Source organism: Grammomys surdaster, unplaced genomic scaffold, assembly GCF_004785775.1.
Source record: "Grammomys surdaster isolate TR1022 unplaced genomic scaffold, NIH_TR_1.0 124976, whole genome shotgun sequence".
NCBI classification, from domain to species: Eukaryota; Metazoa; Chordata; class Mammalia; order Rodentia; family Muridae; genus Grammomys; species Grammomys surdaster.
Window position 1 is genome coordinate 214,477 of NW_021619904.1, and position 25,830 is coordinate 240,306.

At 37.3% G+C, this 25,830-nt stretch overlaps 2 protein-coding genes across 2 annotated transcripts; both read left to right on the forward strand.

The window, feature by feature from the left end:
- The first annotated feature begins 13,242 nt into the window (after window positions 1–13,242).
- On the forward strand, window positions 13,243–13,485 carry LOC114636836 (small proline-rich protein 2B-like). The gene has a single exon (XM_028784939.1). The coding sequence runs from the start codon at window positions 13,243–13,245 to the stop codon at window positions 13,483–13,485; it is 243 nt and encodes an 80-aa protein (XP_028640772.1).
- A 9,820-nt stretch (window positions 13,486–23,305) lies between these two features.
- LOC114636837 (small proline-rich protein 2D-like) lies at window positions 23,306–23,551 on the forward strand. Its single transcript, XM_028784940.1, has one exon. It carries the CDS (start codon window positions 23,306–23,308, stop codon window positions 23,549–23,551), a length of 246 nt encoding a protein of 81 aa, XP_028640773.1.
- The last annotated feature ends 2,279 nt before the right edge of the window (window positions 23,552–25,830 follow it).

Here is a 25,830-nt window from a genome sequence, read left to right on the forward strand (position 1 = left end):
AAAAAGAGTTTTTCACATCTGGTACTAGAGATTTTTGTACTCTTTGTTTTTGAGTTCTTTATATATTCTGGATATTAATCCTCTGTCAGATGTATATAGCTGGCAAGGATTTTCTCCAAATCAGTGGCTTCCTCCTCACCTAATTTATTCTTTTTTTAGCTGTGCAGAAGCTTATTAGTTGTTGACTTTAATTTTTGGCAAAATGAACTCTTATTCAGAAAAGCCTTTACTACACCTGTATCTTGTAAGGCACTTCTTATGTAATCTTTCAGAAGCTACAGAATTTCAGCTTTTAGTATTTAGGTCTTTGATCCACTCAGAATTTTCTGCAAAGTGATAGATATAAATGTAGTTTCATTCATTTACATGTGGACACATCCAATTTTGCAAGCATCATATGTTGAAGATGCTATTTTTCCTCCAGCATTTTTATTCTTGTGATGCATTTATTCCTAAGAAAGGCAGGAAATTTCACATTGAGTATAAAGGCTTAAGGCTGGCAGAGTTTGGCCCATGGGAAATAGTGAGCTTTATATTATTAAGCACAAGCTGTAGTATCTGATAATCATGTACAGATTAAATATCAAAGTCTATAATCTTTCTTTTCACTGTTGATGATGGTGTTTTCATGAGAGGCTGAGGTTGTTACAAGAAAATGTGTAGGGATTTTTCCACTCAGAGCAAAAATAAAGTATATATGCTACACCCCAAGTAGCTGGGGTTCTGAAATTCTGAGTGGTAGCAGCAAGAGAAGAAATAAGTTCATATATACAGACACATGTACAATAATGTCAAGTGGGATCTTCTACCACTAAAACCACAACCCAGAACCTCAGCTTTTTAATTAGGCATAGCACAGTATGTATATGTCAGGAGAGGTTGTGACCAGCTCTGAGCTATATGGCTATTAATCTTGATAGGAGGTCTCTGTAGGTGAACAGCCTCAGGATAGAAACAGTAAAAAGGAGCAAGCTTCACTTGCTAGTATTTGCACAAATTGGTGAATCATTCATAAATAGTCATATATGAATTCCTGAGGAGAACATCGCCACACACTTCTTCATGGCTCATACAATTCTGAGACCTTGGAGTCCTTAATTAGGCTATTCCTGGTGAACAATACACAATTACTAAGAACGTCACTTATTTAGGGCTTCCTCCACTCCCTACAAATGGATTGTTTTGGGAAGTCATAAACAATAGCTAGTTTGGCTAGATTATGTTGGGCTTGCACCACAGTCTTCTTAGGAGAACTAACTTCCTTTGAACATACCTACAGAGGATTCTGGGGTGATGATTGTTGTGTATGTGTCTTCTGCTGTATCTGTGATGTTCATCTGCTACCTCCATTTTCCTTTCACCCAAGAGTTGCTCTCTAAGGGGAAAGTGTCTAAGATTTGTCTGCTGTGGTCTAAGGCCGCATATGTAGCAGGAAATAAGGTAGAATTTGATCCTATTTAGACAATTCATGTCATAACAATTGTTAGCCAGGCATAGTAATACTTGCTTTTAATATCAGAGGCAGAGATATGTGGATCTCTGTGATTTTGAGGCCAGCACTGTCTACATAGCAAATTTCAGACCAGCCAAGACTTCATAGTGACACACTATCTCAAAAACTAAATAAGCAAAACCACTGTTAGCCATCAGTACATTGAGCAAACATTTTAATTGACAAAAGTTGGGCAACAAAGGGTCTTTCCAGCAGTGAAGAATGCATTGAAAAAGAAGTGGGCTTGACTCCATCTCTATTGTTAACAAGCAAATGGAAGCTTTCTTTGCCAGGACTTTAGTTTATTTGGGAATAAAGATAATATAAGACCAAGAAACTTTTGATTGAGCTTGATATGGAGTATTTGGTAGGTGGAGTTTGCAATGTTTTGGCTTTGTTTTATTTTTGCCTTATCAGTTAACATCTAAGATTGAAATAGTCCACCCTCTCCAGAGGTGTGAGACCAAGACAGATTTACAATTCTATCTGAAAATCAACCTGCTTTTGGTTTATTTGTAACCCTGCCCCTCAATCCTATTTATTAAATATCACACCACCCAGAAGATATAGCAAACTGTACAACTGAATAAAACCAACTCTGTTATTTGGATTTTTGCAACTGTATCATATGTTTGTCTTGGACTGGACATATGGCTCTATGGTTAAAAGCACTTTCGTCTCTTGGAGAGGACCAGGGTTCAAATCCAGGTACCCATGTCAGGGAACTAACAGTTAACTACCTGTAATTCCAGTTCCAGGGGGGTCTGACAACATACTCTCCTAGCCTTCACAGGCACTGCACACATTCAGTGTGCTTTTGTAGATGCAGATAAAGCATTTATTACATGATATATATGTATATATATATATATATATATATATATATATATATATGCTTTAAAAATGTCTAATTGTAGGGTATAAGCTAAGACTATGTTAAAGAGCTAAAAAACCCATGCTGTGATGCTTAGAGGAATGGAGATGTTTAACAGAGGCAAAGTATTTTAGGTGGAGGTCAGCTAAATTCAAATGAACATCTATAATGTCCACATGCAACATTTATTTAAAGAACTTCAAAACACTGATTTGGTGATCAGCAGTAGCTTTTCATTTAATGTCAGATGCCTGTTAGTAGACCTTGTGCCTGAAGAGAAGTTTGTTGATCCTGAAGATCGAGCCTCTAATATACCTTTCTTTTGAAAAGTCCACTTTTTGAAAAGTCACTATACCAGAAAGTACATCAGCATTATCATTGTCATGGACAGTGGATACTTGGTAGTATTCGTTCAGAAAACTGAGGTTTCTATGTATGTGTTCCAGATGTAGGTAAATAACTACAAATTTTAATATTAGATTGTGGACGACAAGCGTTCCTTTTATGTCATGAGTAAATGAGGAGTACAGGAAAAGTTGCTTTCTCCTAGGGGAAGTCCCTTGGTGTGTCCAACAGGCTATGTTCCAGTTGTAAACTTAATGATAATGATATGGTTTGAAGGCACTTGTTAATAAGACATTGTGAGTAATACTGATATCATCTATAACTCTTTGATTCCCGACAAGGGATGGTATCAGGTGTCAGTGTTTCCACTTTTCTTAGAGTTCAACTGAAGAGTGAAGACTATGGGTGTGGACTTTGTCTCACCCTGTTCACATTTGTCCTCTGTTTGGAAATGTATATTCTAGGAAAACTTTTGATGATCATATCAAATCAATTAAGTTCAAATGGAATCAAATATAGTGTGTTTGAGGAAAGGAAAATAAATTACATAATTCATGAGGTAATCAAATAAAGCTTTATTTGGTATCAACTATTTTCCAGACTCTATTCAATAACTTACAGATGGATTGTTGTAAGAAAAGCAAGGTAAGGTCTGTCTTTTGAAGTTTACATTTGGTGATGAGTGGCACATCTGTATCTGTTAGCATAGTCAATAAGGAGCTAAGGAGAGAAGACTCATTAAACAGCAGACAATTATGAAACATCTTGCCTTGAGGTATTAGAGTCTAAGTGATGATAGAGGAACCATGTCAGTCTTGCTAAAAGCCAGACTTCATGAATTGTCTTGTACTTGTATTTTTGAAAACTAGAGCAAAGGTCTTTAAATTGAAGTTATATTTTTTTTAAGTTTGTGCATGTTTAATCTTGTCTTTATTCTTGGAGTTTAGGGTACATAAGTCATTCCTCTAGAAAATGACTGAGACTCAGTATTTCAAGTTGTTCTTTTCTATATCTTGCAGCTCGTTGCCTGTGAAAGTGGAATGGTCTCAGAGTCTGGAGGCCACAAGGGAATAGCATTATAGGGAAAATATGTCAGGATTAAGTTTTTCATGATAGGTAAGTTACTGAATTATTGAGAATTAAATCCAGCTAGAAGTACTTGAGATATATTAGAGGTGTACTTCAATCTATTCATACGTGTATATCATGTGAACATCATTACACATTTAATAGTTTTCATTGGAGTTTTTTCCAAACAATAGTTCTGAAACTGTCATGAGTTCCAGTTGACATAATACATTATGTAATAATTTTGAAATTCAAATGCAGGTTATGATAGAAAAGGTTAAAAATTATCTTTGCCATATAGAGTAATTTTCAATGGGAACTCTATTGCAACACTGGGGCGTGACCTGGATTAGTGAACACTGCTGACACAAGAGCATCCCCATTTTCCCTTTATTCTTTACGTGATTTCCTACGATGACACTTTTGGTGTGAATTAGAAATGGGAGGTTGGGGAATGCTCATTTCAAATTTGCACTTAAGGACAAATGAATTGCTCCTCACAGCTCTTCTCTGATTACATCTGAAGACTGAGCTGTGCTGGGAGATCTGGAAAGGGTCAGAAGACAGCAGTAGCTACTGCAGTCAGTGGAAAAGAAGGAGATGTGTAGATATCTAGCTACTATCTCTTAAGTACCCTGAAGCACTGTGACAAGTAGCACATGTTGTTGCCTTCTTCCTGCTACTATCCTACAGGCAGTGGAAGAAAGGTTATACTTCTTACAAAAGCACATATTTGCACACTTGCTTTCATTAATACATTTAAAGGGTTCTTTAAAGTAGGCATAAACAGTGAAGGTATTTAAATTACTAAAGATGGAAGGCTTCAATTAATCATCAGGGAAGTATGAACAGAACAATAAGGAACCAGTGTTGGGGAAGAGAAGGGAGTTTGGAGATTGCTCATTGAAAGGAATGTGTGAAATATATTACAGATGCTGCTGTAAATCATTCAAGATAATGATCCAGGAGGCATGGGGAGTTGGAACTGTGTGGAGAGAAGGCTGTGTGCTTTTACGGCAGAGCTATTATCTCGTCATTTGCACTGCCAGAGTTTATGAACTTAAACTAAAAATTTGTGGTATTAAGTCTCTTTGAGAAATATAACCACTAAGAATGGTGTCAAAACCATGATAATTACTAACAATAACTTAGTTCTCATCACTAAGATTCCCCAACTGATGATAATTAATGTCAATACCTGAATTCTGCAAAACCTTCTCCAAATTTTCTACTAAACTTATTCCTGGCTTCTACATAGTTTAATGATGATTTGAATGGATGAACTAATATAGTTCAAAAACTGTTAGTACTTTGACTGAGTAAAGAGGTTATTTCATATCTCCTCATATTATTTTTATCATAGTGCTAGCCATGCTCCTTGGCTATGTGACTGATGAACTGTTTTGATTGAGACATTTACAACATTTCTTCTCAGTCTAGTTCCCTTAGCTTCAGTATGCATAATGATCACTGAGAACTTTGTGACACTGAGATCAGGTGGGATGAATAGGAAGCAAGCATTTAGGAATATTCTATAGGGGGCATTATACTATATTGGAGAACTGAGAATTAATCCAGAGGTTGGAACATGAAGATATAAAGTACAGAAGCCTTACAGTTCTGAAACCTCAACTCATCACAGTGGGACAGGTTTCATTAAGACGACAAAACCAAACCCTGAGCAAGCCTATGCTCTATTTTAAAGAGCAAAACACATGACTGTGAGGCTCTAGTCATATTTCTTGGAGGTAGTCCTATGTCACTAGTTGTAAAAAGTATTTATGGAAACTGTTCTTAGTATCAGAAAATGTCAGTAGTGATCATTAGGAGAATAGAGGCCAAAGGGAGTAGATCTGGAAAGAATGTTGTAAGTATCTTGTGGGGCCAGGTGTCTCATTACAGACTCAAGGAATATGACCAGAACTATGCCATATATGAATATGTATTAGGAATATGATACAGAAAATGTGAGGAATATGGAAAGGCCTTATTCATTTAGTAACTCATTGGTTGCTAATTGAAAATCATCCCAATTCTTAAAGTGGGACATGGTAAGGCTCTGTTATGGCAAGCTTTTCACTGAGCAGATGCCTCAGGTAAGAGGATCTCTGGAAAGGACATGGCCAATAATGATACCACACATCAAATCTACTCTAGAGTGTCAGATGAACTGCATTTACGTTGTCTACTCTACAGAGCCACTAAGGTATAGACTTTTTAATTTTCCACTAGGATCCTCTGCTGCACTGCCGGCAACCATTCTGAAACTTTGGCTTTGGGTAGGCTGTAGGAGTCAGACTGGTGGAGTAAAGCAGGGCTATAGCTTGCTCAATCAAAACCTTTGGCTACTATAGAAGGTTCAACTGTGTTGACCTGTTTTATGTCATCATAGTAGTCCAAGTGGTATATGCTGAGAGGTTATTTTGGCCCATTTTAAAGAATTATGTTAAAATTCACAAAGGAAATGATTAATTTGGAATAAAAAACAATGAGAGAGTTCTTCTCTTATAATTATATAAGTATTGTGTATATGCATTTAAAAGAATGTTTAATACTTTTTTATTTTTGAGACTATAATATAATTACATTATTTTGCCTCTCCCTTTTCTTCCTTCACACTCATCTCATCTACCTCCTTTACTCTCTTTGAAAGCCATGGCCTCTTTTTAAACTATTATATGTATGTATTTATGTAATGTATACTGTAAATACATAAATGCACCCTGCCTAGGCCATATAATGATACTTTTATGTATATGTTTTTGGGGTTGACCTTTGGTATTGGATAACCAGTGTTAGCCAGCCCTCCTCATCTCAGCATTCCTTAGCTGCAGGTAGTTCTTTTTCTAGTAGCATTTCATTCATTCTCTGCTCCACATTAGCAAGTATTTTGGTGTGGTCTTTGTTTAGGTCATGCTTTGGCACACATGTTAATAAAATTTTATTGGTGGAGCTTTATTGACATCTCTACAAGACATAACCTCACAGCAGACTTACTGGTCCTCTGGATCTTATAATCTTTCCACTCCTGTGCTGGGGTGGTTCTTACACTTTCAGAGACCCATGAACCTGGTGACCCATGAACCTGATCCTGACTTCTTCAGGACAACTTGTCTCACATCAGTGGATCCTTTGCATGTGTGTTTTTTGATGACAACTTTTTTTTTAATTTAATTTTTAAAATTATTTTTACAGAGGAAACTGCAATTTCTTCTCCCTCCTCTCCTCCCAATCTCTACTCCCTACCATCCCTCTCCCTTCTCCCACTCACTTGTTCTCTTCAGAAAAGGTCAGGCCTCCTATGGATATCAACCAAACATGGCATATCATTTTTCTGGAAAGACTAAGGTAGTCTTCTAGTATTAAGGTCGGACAAGGCAACCTAGTATGAGGAAAGGGTCCAAAAAGCAGGGCAAAAGAATCAGAGACAGCCCCTGCCTCCACTGTTAGGAGCCTCACAAGAAGACCAAACTACAAAATTGTAACATAGTAGATATGTAGAGGGGCTAGATCAGTCCCCCACACTCTTCTTGGTTGTTGATTTAGTCTCTGTGAGCCACTGATTAGTTATTCATTTATTAGATATTCTATCTAGCCCCAGGTTAGTTGATTTTGTGAGTTTTTTCAGGGTGGTCTTTGACCCCTCTGTCTCCTATAATTCTTCCTCTCCTTCATCCAAAGGATTCCTTGAGCTCTACCTAATGTTTGGCTGTGCAACTCTGCATCTGATTCCACCAGCTGCTGAATGAAGTCTCACTGATGACAATTGGGCTAGACAATCTATGAGTATAAGACAATGTCATTAGGAATTCTTTCTTTTTATCCTCCCTTGTCAAATTTGGTTCTATACTAGGTCTCTGGGCTATTCAACCTCTGGAACCTGCCCTCAAGGCAGTGTCATGGATGGGCTTCCTCTTTTGGCATGGGAATTAAACTGGATTAGTTGTTGGTTGGCCACTCCCACAATTTTTTAACCACTTTTACCCAGCACATCTTGTAGGAAGTACAAATTGTAGGTTGAAGGTTTTGTGGCTCATTTGGTGTCCCAGTGCCTTCACTGGAAGTCTTACCTAGTTATAGGAAATGGCCAGGTTCATGCTCCATAACCCCTAACCCTCCAATTGCTAGGAGTCTTAGCTAAGCTCACTCTCATAGATTCCTAAGAGTTTTCATTGCATTGTGTTTCTAGCTTATCCCTGAGATGCCCTGCCCCCATTCTAGTGGTCTTTCTCAGTTCTCTCTCCCTCTATACTCCCCCTAATTTGACCCTTTTTAACCTCTACTCCCACAATTTCCCCTTGAGCCCTCTTTTTTTACTTAGCTTCTTTGAGTTTGTGGATTGTAGCATAGTTATCCTTTACTTCGCAGCTAATATCAGCTTGTGAGAACATACCATGTTTGTCTTTCAAGATCCGAGTTACCTCACTCAGGTTTTGAGTTACCTCACTTAGGATGATTTTTTCTAGGTCCATCCATTTGGATGGCAACTCTTAATGAATGATTGCATCAACTGAAGGAGAGGCAGCATTCTTAAACAAGAGAATGATTGTAAAGGAACATCCAATAAATGGAGACACTTAAGTTTATTTAATTAGCTGTGTAAATTAACTTGTTGATTTCTTTCAAGTACCTGCTTGGTTATTTCAATGCTTTATAATTGTAGCTTTAATACCTTTTCCCAAAACTCTGTAATTCTATAAACTACTTCCTATATGCCTATCCACGTATCCTAAACCCTATCTTCCTCCATATGTTAGCTATTTGGCATCTACATTTGTACTGCTAACAAAGGTTCTCTCTGCCTCATTGTGATAGAAATAAGGTTCACTCAAGGGCATAAGGTGTACTACCAACATTCAGAACCATGAAATAAGAACAATTGCTTTTTCCAATCAAGGGTTCTGAATCACTATATTTTATTTATTCTTTTCTCATATAATACATCTTAACCACAGCCTCCTTTCCAATTGTGTCTTTGTATATTTCATTACTGTTCTCCCTGAAATCAATGCAGCAGCAGTTCCCTTTAGAAGGAACTGTTAAACTGCTCTTCTGTAAACAAGGACCACCTTCAAGTCAATGCTTCCTAAGGCCTCAGGTGGAGAGGAGCACTGTCACACCCCGAACTATGACTTCTGTGATTCAGGCAGATACTTCATGACCTGGCAGTGTATTTCCTCTTAGAATCAGGAATAAAGAAAATGTGTCATGGCTGGATGGAAGTTCAGTTTCTCTTTATTTTATTTTTTCAACAAACAAACAAACAAACAAACAAACAAACAAACCCCTCAAACCCAAAAGCAAAACCAAAAATAAAATACTCAAAATACCTGCTTCTGCTTCTAGCACTGTACCTGATCAATGTTTTGAGTATATGGCAGTATTTTTGTGTGCTTTTTTTTCCTCTTTGATTTAGAGTTTTGAAGATTTGAAGTAAATACTTCAAAAATCTGATTCAGGTAGAATCTGTAATTTTGATTCACCACAAGATAATTTCCCATGCTAGAATCTATACTTTTATAAAAGCTTGTGTATTGCTATAGTTCTTCAGGAAAAGTGGTTGGACCTAGATCACCTGCAACAGGGCTCTACCAATAATGGTACTTGCCTCCAAGCCCAACAACTTGAGTTTGATTGCTGGGATCCATATGGTAGAAGCAAAGAACTGATTCTCATAAAATGCCTTCTTACTTCCACACTCACACCTTGGCATGTGGATCTCCACATCCAACTAACTATATAAATGCAGTAAAAATAAAAATAATAAGTACAAAAGCAATTCTACAATACATCTCATATGACTTAGCAAGATAATGGAGAACAAGCAGAAGGCAGAAATCCAGTGGTGGCTGGAGTTACCATTTTCCTGGGGATGTCCAAAATAGTTTGCTACAGTTCCCATTTTTTATACTTATTTCATAATTGGTTATATAACCTTGAATCACAGAATCCATCTTGTACAAGGGTACATGATACATAATAGTAAAGTTTGGGTAAACTCTCAAGAATTAAAAAATAAAGTCTTGCTCTTCTCTGCTTTTTCTCATGTAGCAGAGATTCATAAAATCCCTTCAGCAATAAAGACGCAGAAGTGCTGGGATTAAGCATAAGACTTTTGATCCTTAACAGTAGTAAAACATAGTTTATTAGACATCTTTTTAATGATGGTAGGGAGATGAATGAGATTACTGTGGTGAGTGTGTGTATAGGTGTGAAGTATGATGTACTTTTTGCCTCAGTGTTTGGAGGTTAAAATCTGGAGGTTGATGGTGTTTCACATTTCATCTGGGGCAGCTCTTCCTAGAGGTCAGTTGTCTTCAACCTTCATGATGTTGTATGGTGATTTCCAACCATAAAATAATTTTGTTGCTACTTCATAACTGTAATTTTGCTACTGTTATGAATCATAATATAAATATCTGATATGCAGATGGTTTGATGCGCCCCTAATAAAGGGGTTCTTTGCCTCTCAAAGAGGCTATGACCCATAGGTTCAAAATCACTGCTACAGTTAATCATCAGGAAACTCATTCAATGTAACCATCCCAGTCTGGAAAGTAAGGACAGATGCTCTAACTCTGTTGCCTGCACTATTATGATTACTAATTTTTCAATAATTTTTATTAGTGAGCATTAATTTCACACAGTGAGGGTTTTCTTATGACTTGTCCATTCATACATATTCTACATTTGATCATATTCATCACACTTAGACAATTTCCTCTTTCATGGTTAATAGAACCCTTTGATTTTCATGCTCCTCTCACATGCCAGATTCTAACTCTGAGAGAAAATACATGATATGTGTCTTTGTGGGACTGGCTGAGTTTCTTTAATGTGTACTTTATTTGAAAAAAAGACACAAAGTATTATGAAGGTTTTATGTGATACTATACTCCCAGCTGGCCAGTTCATTTTCTAACTTTGAATGACAGAAACTATACAGTCCTGTAGAATGCTGCTTTAGATGTGATGTAGAATAAGTGATCTACTGAGTGAAGGCTCTTGATTTAGCCTTATGGTATGTGTAGTAGGTAATGGGAATTATTCATAATGATGTCATTTATCAGCTCTTGGGCTCAGGTGCTGAAATAATGGCTCTTTCCCTGTAGGGACTTAGTTAGGACAGTGGCATTCTTGGCTAAACTCTTCCTTATTGTCAGCAGTATTGACAGTTCTGACAAGTGCGGTGTTCGGCTGAGATTGACTCAGTACTCCTGTATTTTTCCAGAACAGCTGGTGGCTGCTTCAGAAAGTATAAATCTTTTATTTTCCTTGCCATCCTTTTTTTTCTGCTTAACTGCTTATTTAAAAATCTAGTTGTCTTTTAAAGTTTCTAATCACCTAATCATTTTGAAGTTTCTAATCACCGGCAATAATACCTTAAATATTGAATACACAGTCAGCCCTACTGATTGTTTGAAATGGTGAAGAGACAGGGACAGGAGCAGTCTATAAACACATTGATGATATTTTCTGTGACCAATGAATGCTACCATTTGTCTTAAGAGGGAACAGTGTTGCCATCTTCTCTTGGAAATCTGATATATGTAGGACAAGATAGTAGAGGGATGGACTTGGTGAAGAACTTGTAAGAAAGACAGAACAAACATGTCTACACGAAGAGTTTTGAAATACTGCCTGTCAAAGTTATTAAATTTGTTTAGAAAGCTAATAAATAAAATCCAATGTATGAGTCTAACCTAACTTTATATCTCCCTGCCTGAGATTTCATACTTTTAATGATCTGATCAACCCTTCTACTTTACCCTCTATTATTTACATGTAATGATTTCTTGTCCTGCACCTTAGGGATCACCACTGGGGAGCATACAATTCAAGTCTGATAAATAAATTTCTAATTAATTCTTGGGATATTGTTCACTTTTCCACATATTCTTCCTATGGTAATTCAAGGGAAACAAAGAAAAAAGGCACTGAGGAGTACAAATGCCACTCCGCCACCAGAATCTCTCCAGGAAGAGTAGCACCATTCTTAGAGGGAAGATGATTGCTTCTTAAAGGCAAAGAGTGTAGGTCAAATTTGAGATTATGCAAAGAAAAGGAAGATGAAGGGGGAAACTTTATGCTGAGCATGGTCACAGACAGCCCAATGCTGTTAGCACATGGGTATTATTTTTCCATGTTTATGGAAAAATTTAAATCTGTAGTAAATAGAAGACCCTAATCACATGGCTTACTAAAGGGGGGACTTTGACCAGAATGAAGTTTCATTTGCCTCTCTTCCTTCTAATCAACTAGTAAATGCCTGAGGAAGATACCACTCCATCCCTGAAAAAGAAAACTGTAAATGGGTTTATACACTAGCAATGAACTAAGGATGAACTGAAGAGGGACAAAAAATGCATAGTCTTGAGCTTAAGACAAAGAGAGGACGTCATGAACAAAGGTTTGTGGTTTCCCAGTCAAGAAAAAACTTTATCAATCAGTTGGAAAATCTCTCAACATCTCCAAGTCACAATTACTGGAACCAAGAGGAAAGAAAATGTGTCTGAGTCACAGGACTCATCCCAGTGATGATAGCCAAGGGTGGGATATTTCCTATTTTGCAGAGTCCCCGTCCAGCCAGTTATGGATAAATTTGCATTTATGTTAGGAAATTCTTGGACCTGCCCATTACAGGGAGATCCACTTCCCACTGGGTGAGGCATGCAATCCTATAAAAAAGAGTATCAGTGGTTAACTGCAATATTCCTGTTACTCAAGCACTGGTCTACTCCGGAGAACCTGGTGAGTCTGATTTCTTGAGTCTTTGAGAAGTCCTGCCTTTTTGTTCTTCTAATGAGCAGTAATTTCAGTCAGTTCAAACTCATTAAGAGATGAATGTGACTTAGAAGATGCAACTTTAGGAATGGAGGAATATCATGTGCTGTACAAGCATGCTTTTGCTTTTGTTTGAGCTATAATTTGATATCCAAGGAGCAAAATAATTGAGGAAGTTGTGATTTGAGATGAAAACAAAACAAAATATGTCTTTTTATTTATGATATCTTGATGGATATGGATTTCAAAGGCTTATGTCAAAGGCTTATGTCACAAGGTGATGAGAAACCAACCTATTCTTTCAACAGTTATTTGTGTTGTCCAGTCATTCTACCTAGAATATCCTAGCATTAGATGGGTACTGTTTAAAAGAATGTCAAGGTTATGAGGATATTCTGTTCACATAAATAATATTTTCCGGTGGTGTGAAACAGAAATGAATTCTTAGGAAAAACGACATGAGATTAAATAAAAGGGAGGGTGCTAAAGCTGATTTTAAAAATTATAGTAGAAGCAATCCAGGACCTCCTAAAATGAGTGTGGGAGATTTGCATGCACACAAGGGAACACACAGAGAGAAGCAAAGGTACTACTGTCCCATAAGCCTCGTTTCTCTGTGGGGATCAATTCTTGTGACAACTGTCCTATAATGTCTTTCAGATTCTGAGACTCCAGTACGATGTCTTACCAGCAGCAGCAGTGCAAGCAGCCCTGTCAGCCTCCTCCTGTGTGCCCACCCCCAAAGTGCCCTGAGCCTTGTCCTCCTCCAAAGTGCCCTGAGCCCTGTCCCCCTCCAGTGTGCCCTGAGCCTTGTCCCCCTCCAGTGTGCTACGAGCCATGCCCTCCTCAGCCATGGCAACCAAAATGCCCTCCTGTGCAACCTACACCATGTCAGCAGAAGTGTCCACCCAAGAACAAGTGAGGGTCTCGCAGTCATCAGGAGCAACGGAAGTGAAAGAAATCTGTCTCACCTACTTCCATAGCAATGCCTCCATCCTCCTTTGAAAGCCTGTCCTGGATGCAGAAGAATCTTCCCTACCCTTTATCCTCCATGTGCTTATGATGGCCTCTCATAGAGAAGGCATTTCTCTGAGGCTGTTCTGCTGCTTTCCTGGGGCTGTTGAGAATGATCTTTCCTCGTTGCTTTAGTATACCACAGGCTCAGAAGGAAGCACAACAGATACCTACTTTGTGCTTTCAGAGGAGCCTTCTCAGCCTACCTATTACCTAATCAGGGCAATGATCACTGCTCTTTCACTTCCTGAAAAGGACCCCTTTGGTGATGGTCTAATAAATACTTTTTTTTTCTTGCAAAACTGCTTAATATTGTATTACTATTTTGGCTTATTTGTATCCTTTGGTAGAGAAATTTTAAAATTTAATTCAATGTTTTCTAAATGGAGTCACATCAAAGACTAAACCAATTTTATTTTAAAGTTATGTTTTTGATCATATTACGATTTAATTGTTTTGAAGGCCAAATTACTTAACTTCTTATAATATTATTGTTTTAAATGCAAGGTGAAAAACTCTATCATCTGTCAGCCACCTATTTATCTACAATCTACTACTAATTTTCATCTTTAGTATACATTTAAATTGTCACCTATGATATAGTTAGTGTCAGAGCCCATGCATGCTAGAGTTCAGTTATTGCTCATGTACTAGCAGAAGGAACTCACCACCATTATCAGCAACACCACTGTGTGGCTTTCTCATAACTATTCAGCAAATGTTATCTTTTTTTTTTTTTTTTTTGGTTTTTCGAGACAGGGTTTCTCTGTATAGCCTTGGCTGTCCTGGAACTCACTCTGTAGACCAGGCTGGCCTCAAACTCAGAAATCATCCTGCCTCTGCCTCCCAAGTGCCGAGATTAAAGGTGTGCGCCACCACTGCCCAGCCAGCAAATGTTATCTTAAAACTACATTATTCTTTCCCACTGTCCTCTTTCTATATTAATTTACTCCATTTCCAATGTGATACTAAAGAAAAGGGGCTTTGTGGAACTTATTAAATCCCTTGTATAAGGTGATAGCAATTCTTAAAAACTTGTTTGATAGAAGAAATGGAGGTAAAAGGGTATTTGAGAGGTCAAATTGTCTCTTCCACATGTATTATTTCTTCTCTGACATCTCACAAAACTCTGTACACTACAACTTTCCTCATTCTTACCTTCTGGAAGCCAGGCTTTACAGAGTAGGATGTTTAAAGGCAGATGAAGAGATAGCATAGTTAAGAAGTTACTGTGGATGCCCAAAGAAACAGCTAGATCAAAATTCTGAATGACTAATGTTACATTATGAAGGATCCTCCAACTGAACTTGAGGTACTGACATGAGCCAGGCAGAGCTTTAGGCAAAAACTGTATCTCTAAAAAGACTTGGACTGGTGTCCTGAGAAGGATAAGGCACAGAGAGACATGAAACACACAAGGCAGAGATAAATGGAATATGGCCATCTTGGGAAACACTGCACTAGAAACCATCTAAAACTTGTTCTCACATGAGAAACAAATTATGGCTCTTTGAGCTGGTCAATCTACAGAGCATCCTCCTGGAGTTCATGCCAACAAATTCAGCAGAACCCTAGAAAAGAATATATTTTGGAGAGAAATCTGAAAAGTCTCACACAAATTTTTATCTCTAATCTGTCCCACAGCACAAAGATTGGATCGATTCTTTCCATTGATGCTTCAGATAGGCTGGGAGGAACAACAGGTTCAGAGAATTGTGTCCTGCTCTGGTACAATGATGTTTTTTGAGGGACTCAGACAGAGGCTTCTGTGCAGGCCACAAACCATAGGTCTCTTAGAACCCATCCCTGAGTTGGCTGGTGTTTTCAGCTATTTTGGTTTTGACTTGAGATTTGAAGGATTGTTTATTTACTGTTACATTTAAATTGGTATTTCCACCATCTAAAAAGCTATTAGTTATTGCATAATGCAGGCTTTCTAAAGACTAAGATCAGTCAATCAAGAAAAAAGTATAAAAGGAGAGATGTAACATGACCTCAGAAATACTGTTATTGCAGATAACATATCCATCATGTTGTCCATATTTTCCATAGAAATTACCTAGATTTTCTTTTTCCTTTTCTTTCTTATATTTTTTTATTAAATTATTTTATTTCTTTACATTCAAATATTGCTACTCTTCCCAGTCTCCCCTCCCAGAGTTCTTCACTCCTCCCCTCCCCTTTGCCTCTAAGAGGGTGCTGTTCAACTCACCCACTCATACACCTCCCTCACACACCCACCTTCCCTTACCTCATGCTCCCCCAGCATCCCCCTTCCCAGGGGCATCAAGTCTCTACCTGATTAGGTGCATCCTCTCTCTACAAGGCAGTCCTCTGCTACATATGTTCCAGGAGCCACAGACCAGCCCATGTAAGCTCTTTGCTTGGTGGCTTAGTCTCTGGGAGCTCTGAGGGGTCTAGGTTTGTTATTCTTCCTATGGGGTTGCCATTTCCTTCAGCTCCTTCAGTTCCTTCCCTAACTCTCCCATAGGGATCCCCTACCTCAGTCAACAATGGTTGGCTTGAGTATCTGCATCTGTATCAGTAAGCTGCTGGTAAAGCCTCTCATAGAACTGTCATGCTAGCCTTCTGTCTGCAAGAACAGCATGGCATCAATAATAGTGTCAGAGTTTGGTTCCTGCATATGGGATGACCCCAAGTTGGGCCAGCCACTAGATGGCCTTTCCTTCAGTCTCTGCTCTGTTTCTGTCCCTGCATTTCCTTTAGACAATAACAATTCTGAGTCAAAAATTTTGAGGATGGGTAGATGATCCCATTCCTTGACTGGGGGCCCTGTCTATCTACTAGAGGTGATCTCTTTAGGTTCCATCTCCCCACTGTTGGACATTTCGGCTAACATCATCCTCACTGAGTCCTAGGAGTCTTTCATAACCCAGGTCTCTGTAACTTTCTAGATGTTTCCTCTGCCCGCACACCCCATATTTGGATTCATTCCCCTGGCCCTCTGGTCTTCTCTCCTATCTGCCCCCCATACTTGATCCTGCTCCCTTTTCTTCCTCTACCCTCCTCTCTCCTACCCAGGCCCCTCCCTTCCTCCACCTTCCCTGATTATTTTGTTTCCCTTTCTAAGTGGGATTGAAGCATCCTTACTTGGGTTTGTAAGTTGCACACATCATTATGTGAGAATGGTGAATGAGGAAATAGATTGGCCACTTCTAAGGAGCTCCCACATATCATTGACTGAATGGCCTAAAATAATTTGAGGAATCTCTTCTAGAAGGTTCATAATCAAATTAAAAGGTTTCCCTCATTCTGAAATTTTTCTTTCTGAAGAACATGTCTATTTAAATTAGAAACCTGGAAGACACCTGTCTCAAATAAAAATGATCATGTTTTTCTACAGTTTTCAGCAGGATGAAATAAGTATTAGAAAAATTCTTTATAGCTGTGAGAAAATTTGCAATAAAAATGTGATTATTTATCATTTTAAGGAAAATTGGTGATAGTATAAGCACAGGTGCACGTACTTATTTTTCTAAGAAAGAATTAGCATACACTATTTATACTAAGACATGTTTTTCATTGTGAAATTTTCACAATTCACATAAAGGACTTCATCATATGGATCTTTCAATTACTCAATCAAATCCCTCCTTTCTGCTCTTCCTTATTCATTTCCATGCCCCTAACCATGGCTCTAATAATCCATCTTTTACCTCCACATCCTATGTTTCTGTGGTTGTCTGAAATGCAAGAAAATATACAACACTGAGTCCGTTTTTTTTTCTTAACATGATGGTCTTCAGTTCCATTTATTTTCATTCAAACAACATCATTTCATTATTCTTTAATATAATTCTTCTTTATCCATTCTGGATTAAATTCTTTGTGTGTACATGTTATGGCTACTTTATCTGTCTTTCAGTGTGCACCAGGCTGCTTCTCTGTCTTAGCTATTGTCAACAGTGCCATGGTGCTTCTGTTACTATGACTCCATACTGTCATTTGGAACCAGCTATCAAGTGCTCTCAACAATGTTATTCTTGTTGAGGAATATTTGACTATTTGGGATGTTTGGTTGCACATGAATCTTAGAACTGGTTTTTTTTCATTGTGTGAGAATACAGTTCTCAGAAATTTTACACATTTAGAGATGGCACTGAATTTGTCACTTTTGTTAACAAGGCATTTAATCCTATTTCTGCCAGTTTTTGAGTATGACAGCTTTCCTTTTTCATTTTCTATCTCCTTTCCAATTGTTTTTATTTATTGTTATAAAATTTCACTGTTTAAAGGTCTTTAATTCATGTGTTTAGATTGATGTATAGCTATTTTGTCCTGATTTTTAATTCTACTGTGAATGAGGTTGTGTGTCAGGAACCATCATAGGGCAAGCTAATAACAAGCAGGTGATCTTTCTCAGATGACTTCACCTTAGATTAAAATCTATGATGGAACTCTGGAGGCAACATCCAGGAGAAAATCATTTTAGGAACGATTCCTGCTATTAAAATGCTTTTTCAGTTATTATTAAATATATATGACAATCACTGTGTATTAACCTATCCTTTTGAGCAGATCTCTGCAGATTTACGGAGATGTACTGTCTTGTAGTGATGCTATATAGGCAGGCAGATGACTTAATTCTTAATGATGATCCTATAAGAATTCCTAAGATTTATTAAGCTCTTTTACAGTGGGACTTCTATTAGGTCCTTTCTAATAGTCAAAACTGCATTGAGAACTCCACCAGTCTCCCACCAGTTAATTGCCTCTTAGAGAATATGCAGATATTCTATTACTCAAACTCCAAGAGGTAAAACCGTGATACATACTAGGACAGAAGATAAAATAATTGACTTGGCTTATCTATATAAAACTTCACTAATAACTTAGTTTTAAATTTTAACTCTCCATGAACCTACGGAGCTGTGGCAGGTGATGAATGTTTAGCCAGATAATTACTCCTAATTGATATTCATATAAACATCCACTGTTGTAAACTTCTTATTTGATTTAAAATTTGAATTTATGTGTAAACTTGTGATGAATCTTTTACTATATGATCATGCATTCTGAAAGATGAATAAATGCCGAGGACAAAGAGGACAAAGAGAAGAGACAGAGCTGAGCTGACGAGAACTTTTTGACAGAACTGAACTCAAAAAGAACTTAGATGTAAAGTCGTAGCATTGGGAGAAAAGGAATTGAAAGTAAGGACCTTATTATAACAACAGAGCAGAAGGAGTGAGCAAGATTAGAAGGAGATTGTAGCAGAAGGAGCAGGCAGGCTTTTCCTTACCCTGGGAGAGAACAGGTTTTTTCTTAATAGCAAAGCAGGCTTAGTCTTACTAATTAGAATAAATCTTTCTTCTTACAGACTTGGGTTTAATTCATTTAGCAATAAAAGTGTAGAAGCTTTTTCTTTCTCTATATAATAAGGATTGGAGCTCATTTTTCATCCAGAATAAGTGAGTTCTTTCTGCACTGGTGCTTGGTCTTTTACTCCAAATACATATGTAAGAATGGATGTGTGTGTGTGTGTGTTTGTGTATGTGTGTGTTAATACATAATTATGAAAATATAAGTAAGTGGGGCCTAACTGGTTATGAATCAAAATGTGTAAATGTGCATGCATGAATCTTCATATGAATTTATGTGAGTTTATGCATATTTGTTTTTGTAAAAGTTTTTCCTTCTGTGAGCCTGTTTCTCTTCTCTTGGTTCAGTAGAAGTTTATTGCTTGAAACTTCCCCCTAGCCTAACAAGTGAGAGGCATCTGGATAAAAGGAAAAGGCTGTAGCAATCAGTCCTTTACTTAATCTCTTGCTGTTAGACTAGAGGTGTCAATCACCCAAGTCAGAGACTTTTAACTCTCAGAATGAGCAGAAAGTTTTAGGAATTTTTACAATTTAACATCAGTATTCAGTACAGATAGAGAGCTAGAACGTCCAGAGACTGTCAACCTTTAAAGCCACACCAGAGTCTTACTCTGTGTTCATTTCAACCTGCTCTAGGCCAGGAGGCTCCCAGCATCTAAATTGGTGCCTTGGAATAGGGAGTTTGAAGAAGGTAAGTCAATACAGATAGGACTCTCAACACATAATTAATGGAATAAATACTCTCCTTGTCTAAGTCCATCAACAGGTGACTTGGTTAAAAACACATTATAAATATGCACATCTCTTAATACTGTATGGCATGCTAAAGAAACTAATGTGTAATAACTATAGACAAAATAGCATGTTATTGAATTTAGTTAGGAAGAAAAGATCAAATACAATTTGATTTCAATCATATTTCAGCTATAGGAAGTTGATCTCACAAAGGTTTGTAGGATGATGTTGATTTCCATGGGAACACTATGGGTAAGAGAAGGATGTGAAAAGTTTTCTGAACTAAGCTAGAATCAATTCAAGCATGAGTTCAATGAAGTATTTTATATAAAATATCTACCTAAAACAATTGTGTTTTCACAATAAAAGATGATAAATGTTTAAAATATGAAATATACTGACCTTGATTTGAACTTTCATCAATGTTCATATGAATCATTGTATCACTCATTATATATACTATGATAAAAAACATTAAAAACACAAAAGAAACCTCCAATTAAATTTAATTTGATACTATAAAAGACCCTTAACACAATGATATACACAGATAAAAGTTGTAAAAACTCATGGGTATTGAGAAATTTCCTTTTAAATGATTACCAAATCAAACAACGAATAAAACTAAAAGTTCTTAGAATTGAAACCATCAGAACACAGGATTTAAAGTAAAGGCAGTTATAACAAATTTATAGGTATGGATGCCTACAACAAACAATGTGGGATTAATATAAAAAATAACCAAAGAACTCCAGAGAGAGAAAGACAGACAGACAGACAGACAGACAGACACAGAGAGAGAGAGAGAGAGAGAGAGAGAGAGGAAGAGGGAGAGAGAGAGGAAGAGGGAGAGAGAGAGGGAGAAAGAGAGAGAGAGAGGGAGAGAGAGAGAGAGAGAGAGAGAGAGAGAGAGAGAGAGAGATTCCAATGGTTAAATACATTTAACTTCTCTTAAGGGACTAAAGTTCAGTATCCAACATGCACCTCAACCTCCAGAGCATTTGATATCCTTTTCTGGGACCTCAAGCATTGCCTAAACCCACACACAGAATTCACAGTTCTTGGGTTTCTTTGTAGTTTATATACATATTATTTTTGAGTTTCCAATATAATTCCATCATATATCCCATTCCTTTCTTCTATCCAATTTCTTCTATCTACCACTTCTTGTTCTTTTTCAAATTCATGACCTATTTTTCATTAATTCCTTTTTCATGCATACATGTATATGGTCCTAAATATAACCTGCTCAGTATGTATAATGTAACTCATATGTATGTTTTCAGAGCTGACCATTTGGTATTAGATAGCCAAATGCTGTGCTCTTTCCTGGGTCAGAGTATTTTTACCAGCCTCAGCATTCCTTTGTTACTTGTAGTTCTCTATGTAGAGTGGAAGCCTCATTGTCTTTCTCCCATCTTCTATGGTATTATTGTTTTTGAAGATATCATGCAAGATTCCAAAGGAAGAAAACTACCAATAGTCCTAACCAGCTATGACTCTAATGAAGCACAACAACCAGCATGATTTCCTCTCCCTAACTAAATTCAATAACATGCCATTTTTGTCTATAGTTATTACAGATTAGTTTCTTTCACATGCTATACAGTGTTAAGAGATGTGTATATTTATAATATGTTTTTTAACCAAGTCATCTGTTGATGGACTTTGACAAGGAGAGTATTTAGGACAGAAACTATAAATCAGAAACACCTTTTAGAAAATTGTTGTGTGTAATTCCTATCCATTTAAAAATACACTAGAAAATAAATTTTTACAATGCTGAAATATATTTAATTACTATTTGGCTATTTTGATGATATTGAATAAAAATTCAGATATTTTCAACAATGTCTTTAAAACCATATAATTATATAATATTGATTCAAAAATTTCTATCACCCAAAATATACTTTTTAATAGTATAGACTCTGTTAACCAAAAATTGCAAAAACAATAAGGTTTTAATTCATATGTCCAAATTTAAGATGACAATGATTTTTAGTAAAGTCTTAGAAATTAAGAAATGATATATGTAGCTACCTAGGAGACTAAAATATAAGACTGATGATATTCTTGTGTATGTGTCTCTGTGTCTGACTGTCTGTCTCTGTTCCTGCCCTCCCTCTCTTACCCCAAGTGGGGTCTGTGTAAGCACAGGGGTGTGTGTGTGTGTGTGTGTGTACATATGTGTGTGTGCCTGTGCATGTGTGTATGTGTGTGTGTGTACATGTGTCAACTGCATGTGAGGGATTCAGAATACTGGGTCTTTTGGAATTTCAAGCAAGGAAAAATTTATGTTATTGTGTTACACAGGTGATCTCAACAGCTCTTCACAGAAGTGACCTGTGAGAGACTGTGTATCTTCATGTTAACCACTTAAGGAAGAATCTGATTAGGGCAGGTGCAATATTAGTTCCTGTATTGTCATGATAAGCAGTCTTGTGGTAATTGTAAAGGGTGAGTCTGAATATATACTTCAAATATGTCATTTGACATGCAGTCATCAAAAGGGTTAAGATAACAACCAAGGCCATTAGCCTCCTCTATGAAGAGCATAAACTATTTCCTATGATTCACAAACAAGTGCCATACATAGTTAGGAGTCATGACCTGACCTCTGCACATGGTTGTTAAAGAAGAAGTTGAAATCACAGCTAAAATCCCTTTAATACTTTCTTTCTTTCATCCCATAGACAAATTATACTTACAAAACAGGAATATAAATGGGCCAATCCATCAACGAATAAGAATAACCTGAAGCAGAACAAATAGAACGCGTGAGTTAGGACACAACAAAATTATAACAAAGAAATATTGACTTCAATTAAAAAAAAAAAAAGAACTTAGGAAACCTGTGAGATCTTATTGAAACTGAAATGTGTGAACACCCACTGAGTCATAGCATTTAATAGTGATGAAGTCCAGGAAGAGGGTATTTCCCATTTGTAGGGTCCCAGTCCACCTAGTTATGCACTGATTTGCATTTTAGTTGGGAAATTGTCAGACCTGCTTATTATCAGTCAGTTCTGCTCACACTGGGCTGACCTGCCAGTCCTATAAAAGGATCCTTGGCTACATGACTACAGACTCCTGGTACTGAAGTCCTGGTCTTGTTTGGTGAACCTGGTGAGTACCATTTCTTGATTTGATTTGTCTTTATGTTTATTCCTAGTGCTGTAGTAAGTTTTTGGGAGAAAGTATCATGAATTCAGTTTTGATCATGGGATGAAAGGTACATACCTAGTAGTCAGAAATTTAGCAGTGGATACAATAGACCACTGTGATATGTGGCATTTCCTTAACTAGTGGGGCAGAAACTGATTTTGTGATTTCTCGGGGCACCAGTACTTGTGGCTGCCTGTCTTGAAGATGATTCTTTGTGAATTCAGCATTACTTGTTTCATTGAAACAAAATAATTATCCTGAAAAATATACATGAAACAAAAGAGGATTTACCAAGGCTACTCTAGGAGATTGCTGACAGGAAAGGGAAAAGTCAGGAAGTCCTAAAACAAGAGTTACAAACTAATGTTCACGCCCAGAGAGAAGGGGGGAATCTGATGTTCCAAGTTTCAATAAATCTTCTCTGGATTGACCATCCCCTAACATTGTCATAAAATTGTTTACAGATCCTGAGACTCTAGCACCATGTCTTACCAACAGCAGCAGTGCAAGCAGCCATGCCAGCCTCCTCCCGTGTGCCCACCCCAGAAGTGCCCTGAGCCTTGTCCTCCTCCAAAGTGTCCTGAGCCTTGTCCTCCTCCAAAGTGTCCTGAGCCTTGTCCTCCTCCAAAATGCTCTGAGCCTTGTCCTCCTTCCTCATGTCAGCAGAAATGCCCTCCGGTGCAACCTCCTCCACCATGCCAGCAGAAGTGTCCACCCAAGAGCAAGTGAGGCCTTCAGCAGTCATCAGGACAAGGGAAAGAGAAGAGAAACGATTTCATGTTCTTCCAAAGCATCACCTCCATCAAAGCTTGCTAAGAATGCAGAGGAATCTTCTATACCTTTCAGCCTCCATGTGCCTGTAATGACCCCTTACAGGGAAGACATTTTCCTGAAGTTGTCCTGCTTTTGCTGTCAAGGGGCTTCCGAGAATGATCTGTCCTCAGTGTTTCAGTGTCCCAAATGCTCAGAGGGTAGAGTAGCTGGTGTCTATTCTGTGCACTCAGAAGATGTTTTGCAAAACTGTCAGTCACCTTAATTACTGTGGTGGTGTCACTGTGGTTTCATTTCCTGAATAAAGCACAATCTGATTAATAGTATTCATATGTCCCTTTTTCTAAAACACTCTATTTCCTTCCTGATATGTTTATGTCCTTTTATTTGTATTCATTGATCCCAAGGTCATTCTGCTGCAATCAAGTTTTTAATAATGTTGGATTATATCAAATATTACATAGTGTTTGGTGGTTTACTTGAAAGACACATTCTTTCATTCTACACAACTAAACGTCTCCTTTAGCACACACTAACTTCGAAAGAGTATCTTATATTCCAATATGCATGTGCCACTTGGGACATACTTCTACATTCTCCTTACTCCCCCATGTGTTTTTCTCTACATTGACCCCCTCCTTTGACCTAATAGTTACATATTTACATCAATAATCACAGTTATTGCTTTTCTAGTTCTCCAATTGAAACTATGCCAACCTTGTATTTTACAATGTCATATTTCTTAGCATGACATAATGCAGTTCATTCACTTTCTAAAAATGACATATCATTGTTCCTTATTACTATTACTCCAGTACATATATATGCCACAATTTCTTAAACCATTCATTCACTGGTAAGCAGCTAGGTTGATTATTGATCTCGAATACTAATAGTAGTACTAAAATATAGATGGGTATATAGGCTTGTCTATTGTATATTCTATTGGACTTTTAAAATATGAACCTAAGTGATGATGGGGTTCATATAATATGAATCATATGATAGTTTTGTTTAGAGTTATTTCTTTGGAAGACTCCACACTGATATCCATATATGTTGGGTTAATCTACTTTCTCATAGTCAGAGGATTTATGTTCCTTTTTGTCCACTTTTCTGCCAGGTCCCGCTATTATGTTGATGGTACTCAGTCTCACACAGGTATAATGATTTTGGTGTCATTTTTCTTTTTGTTTCTCCACCTCTGTTACCAACTTTCTTTCACTGTCCATAAAACTTAGGAAATATCTTCTCATCGTGTCTCTCTGCTGCAGGTTTTGAGAGTTCATCTGATTGAACAGGCAGACAAATTGGTGGTTTCCATGTTAATTTAGAATTGTCAATACTGAAGCTATGCAGCATTTATATTTATGTACTGAAAACATAAGTCAGTTAAGGTTTTGTCAAGTGACAACTAAATCCTCTTATAGACTGAAATGAAAATGTAAGTGGAACTGATGGCTGTTATCTTGTAGTAAATGAAGTTAAAACCACATTTTCCCTGCAACCACCAGGACTATCTCTTCAACTACAAGTGCCTTGAGGACAGATGTGAGTCTCTATGATTTTTAGGAGTCTTTGTTGGTTCAACACCTCAAAGCACAGTCATAAGCTTCAAGATGGCTTTCCAACAGGTAATGTTGAGTGAAAGTTTTCATGGGAATGACTAAAACAATGAAGTTCAATTTATTTCTCCAATGATTGATTTCAGCATATTGTTATGAAATAGTATGTGGTGAATACCAGGAGTCTTGTTAACATAGAAAAAAAAACAATATCAAAATGAGAAGAAGTCATCCACTCTTCTATGTCCCTGCTTGAGACAAACATTATATAGAACTGAAAAGCTGCAAGTTCACTTATTTATCAAGGTGTAGACTTACTGAAAGTGTAGCTTTCTTGTGAAGCTGTTAGTGGAACTTTGTTTTCTGTTTCCCAAGGCATGGGCTTGTCAGTCACATCTTTAGGAGCAGTGCAGGCACACCTCTAGGTTTCCAGTATTGGTTTACTATACTGTATTTTTATTTGATGTTTTACATCCACTCCATTATCACAGCATTTACACTCATGTTGATGTTGAAGTCATTACTCTTCTAAGCATAGCAGGACTGGTAAATATATGAACTTACAGAGACTCTGGCAGTACACACAGTTCCTGGACAGGTCTAGGTCTAATTGGGTCTCAGTGCTGAAAGTGGAAATAGACACATAGAAACTTAATCCTCCAATTGATAACA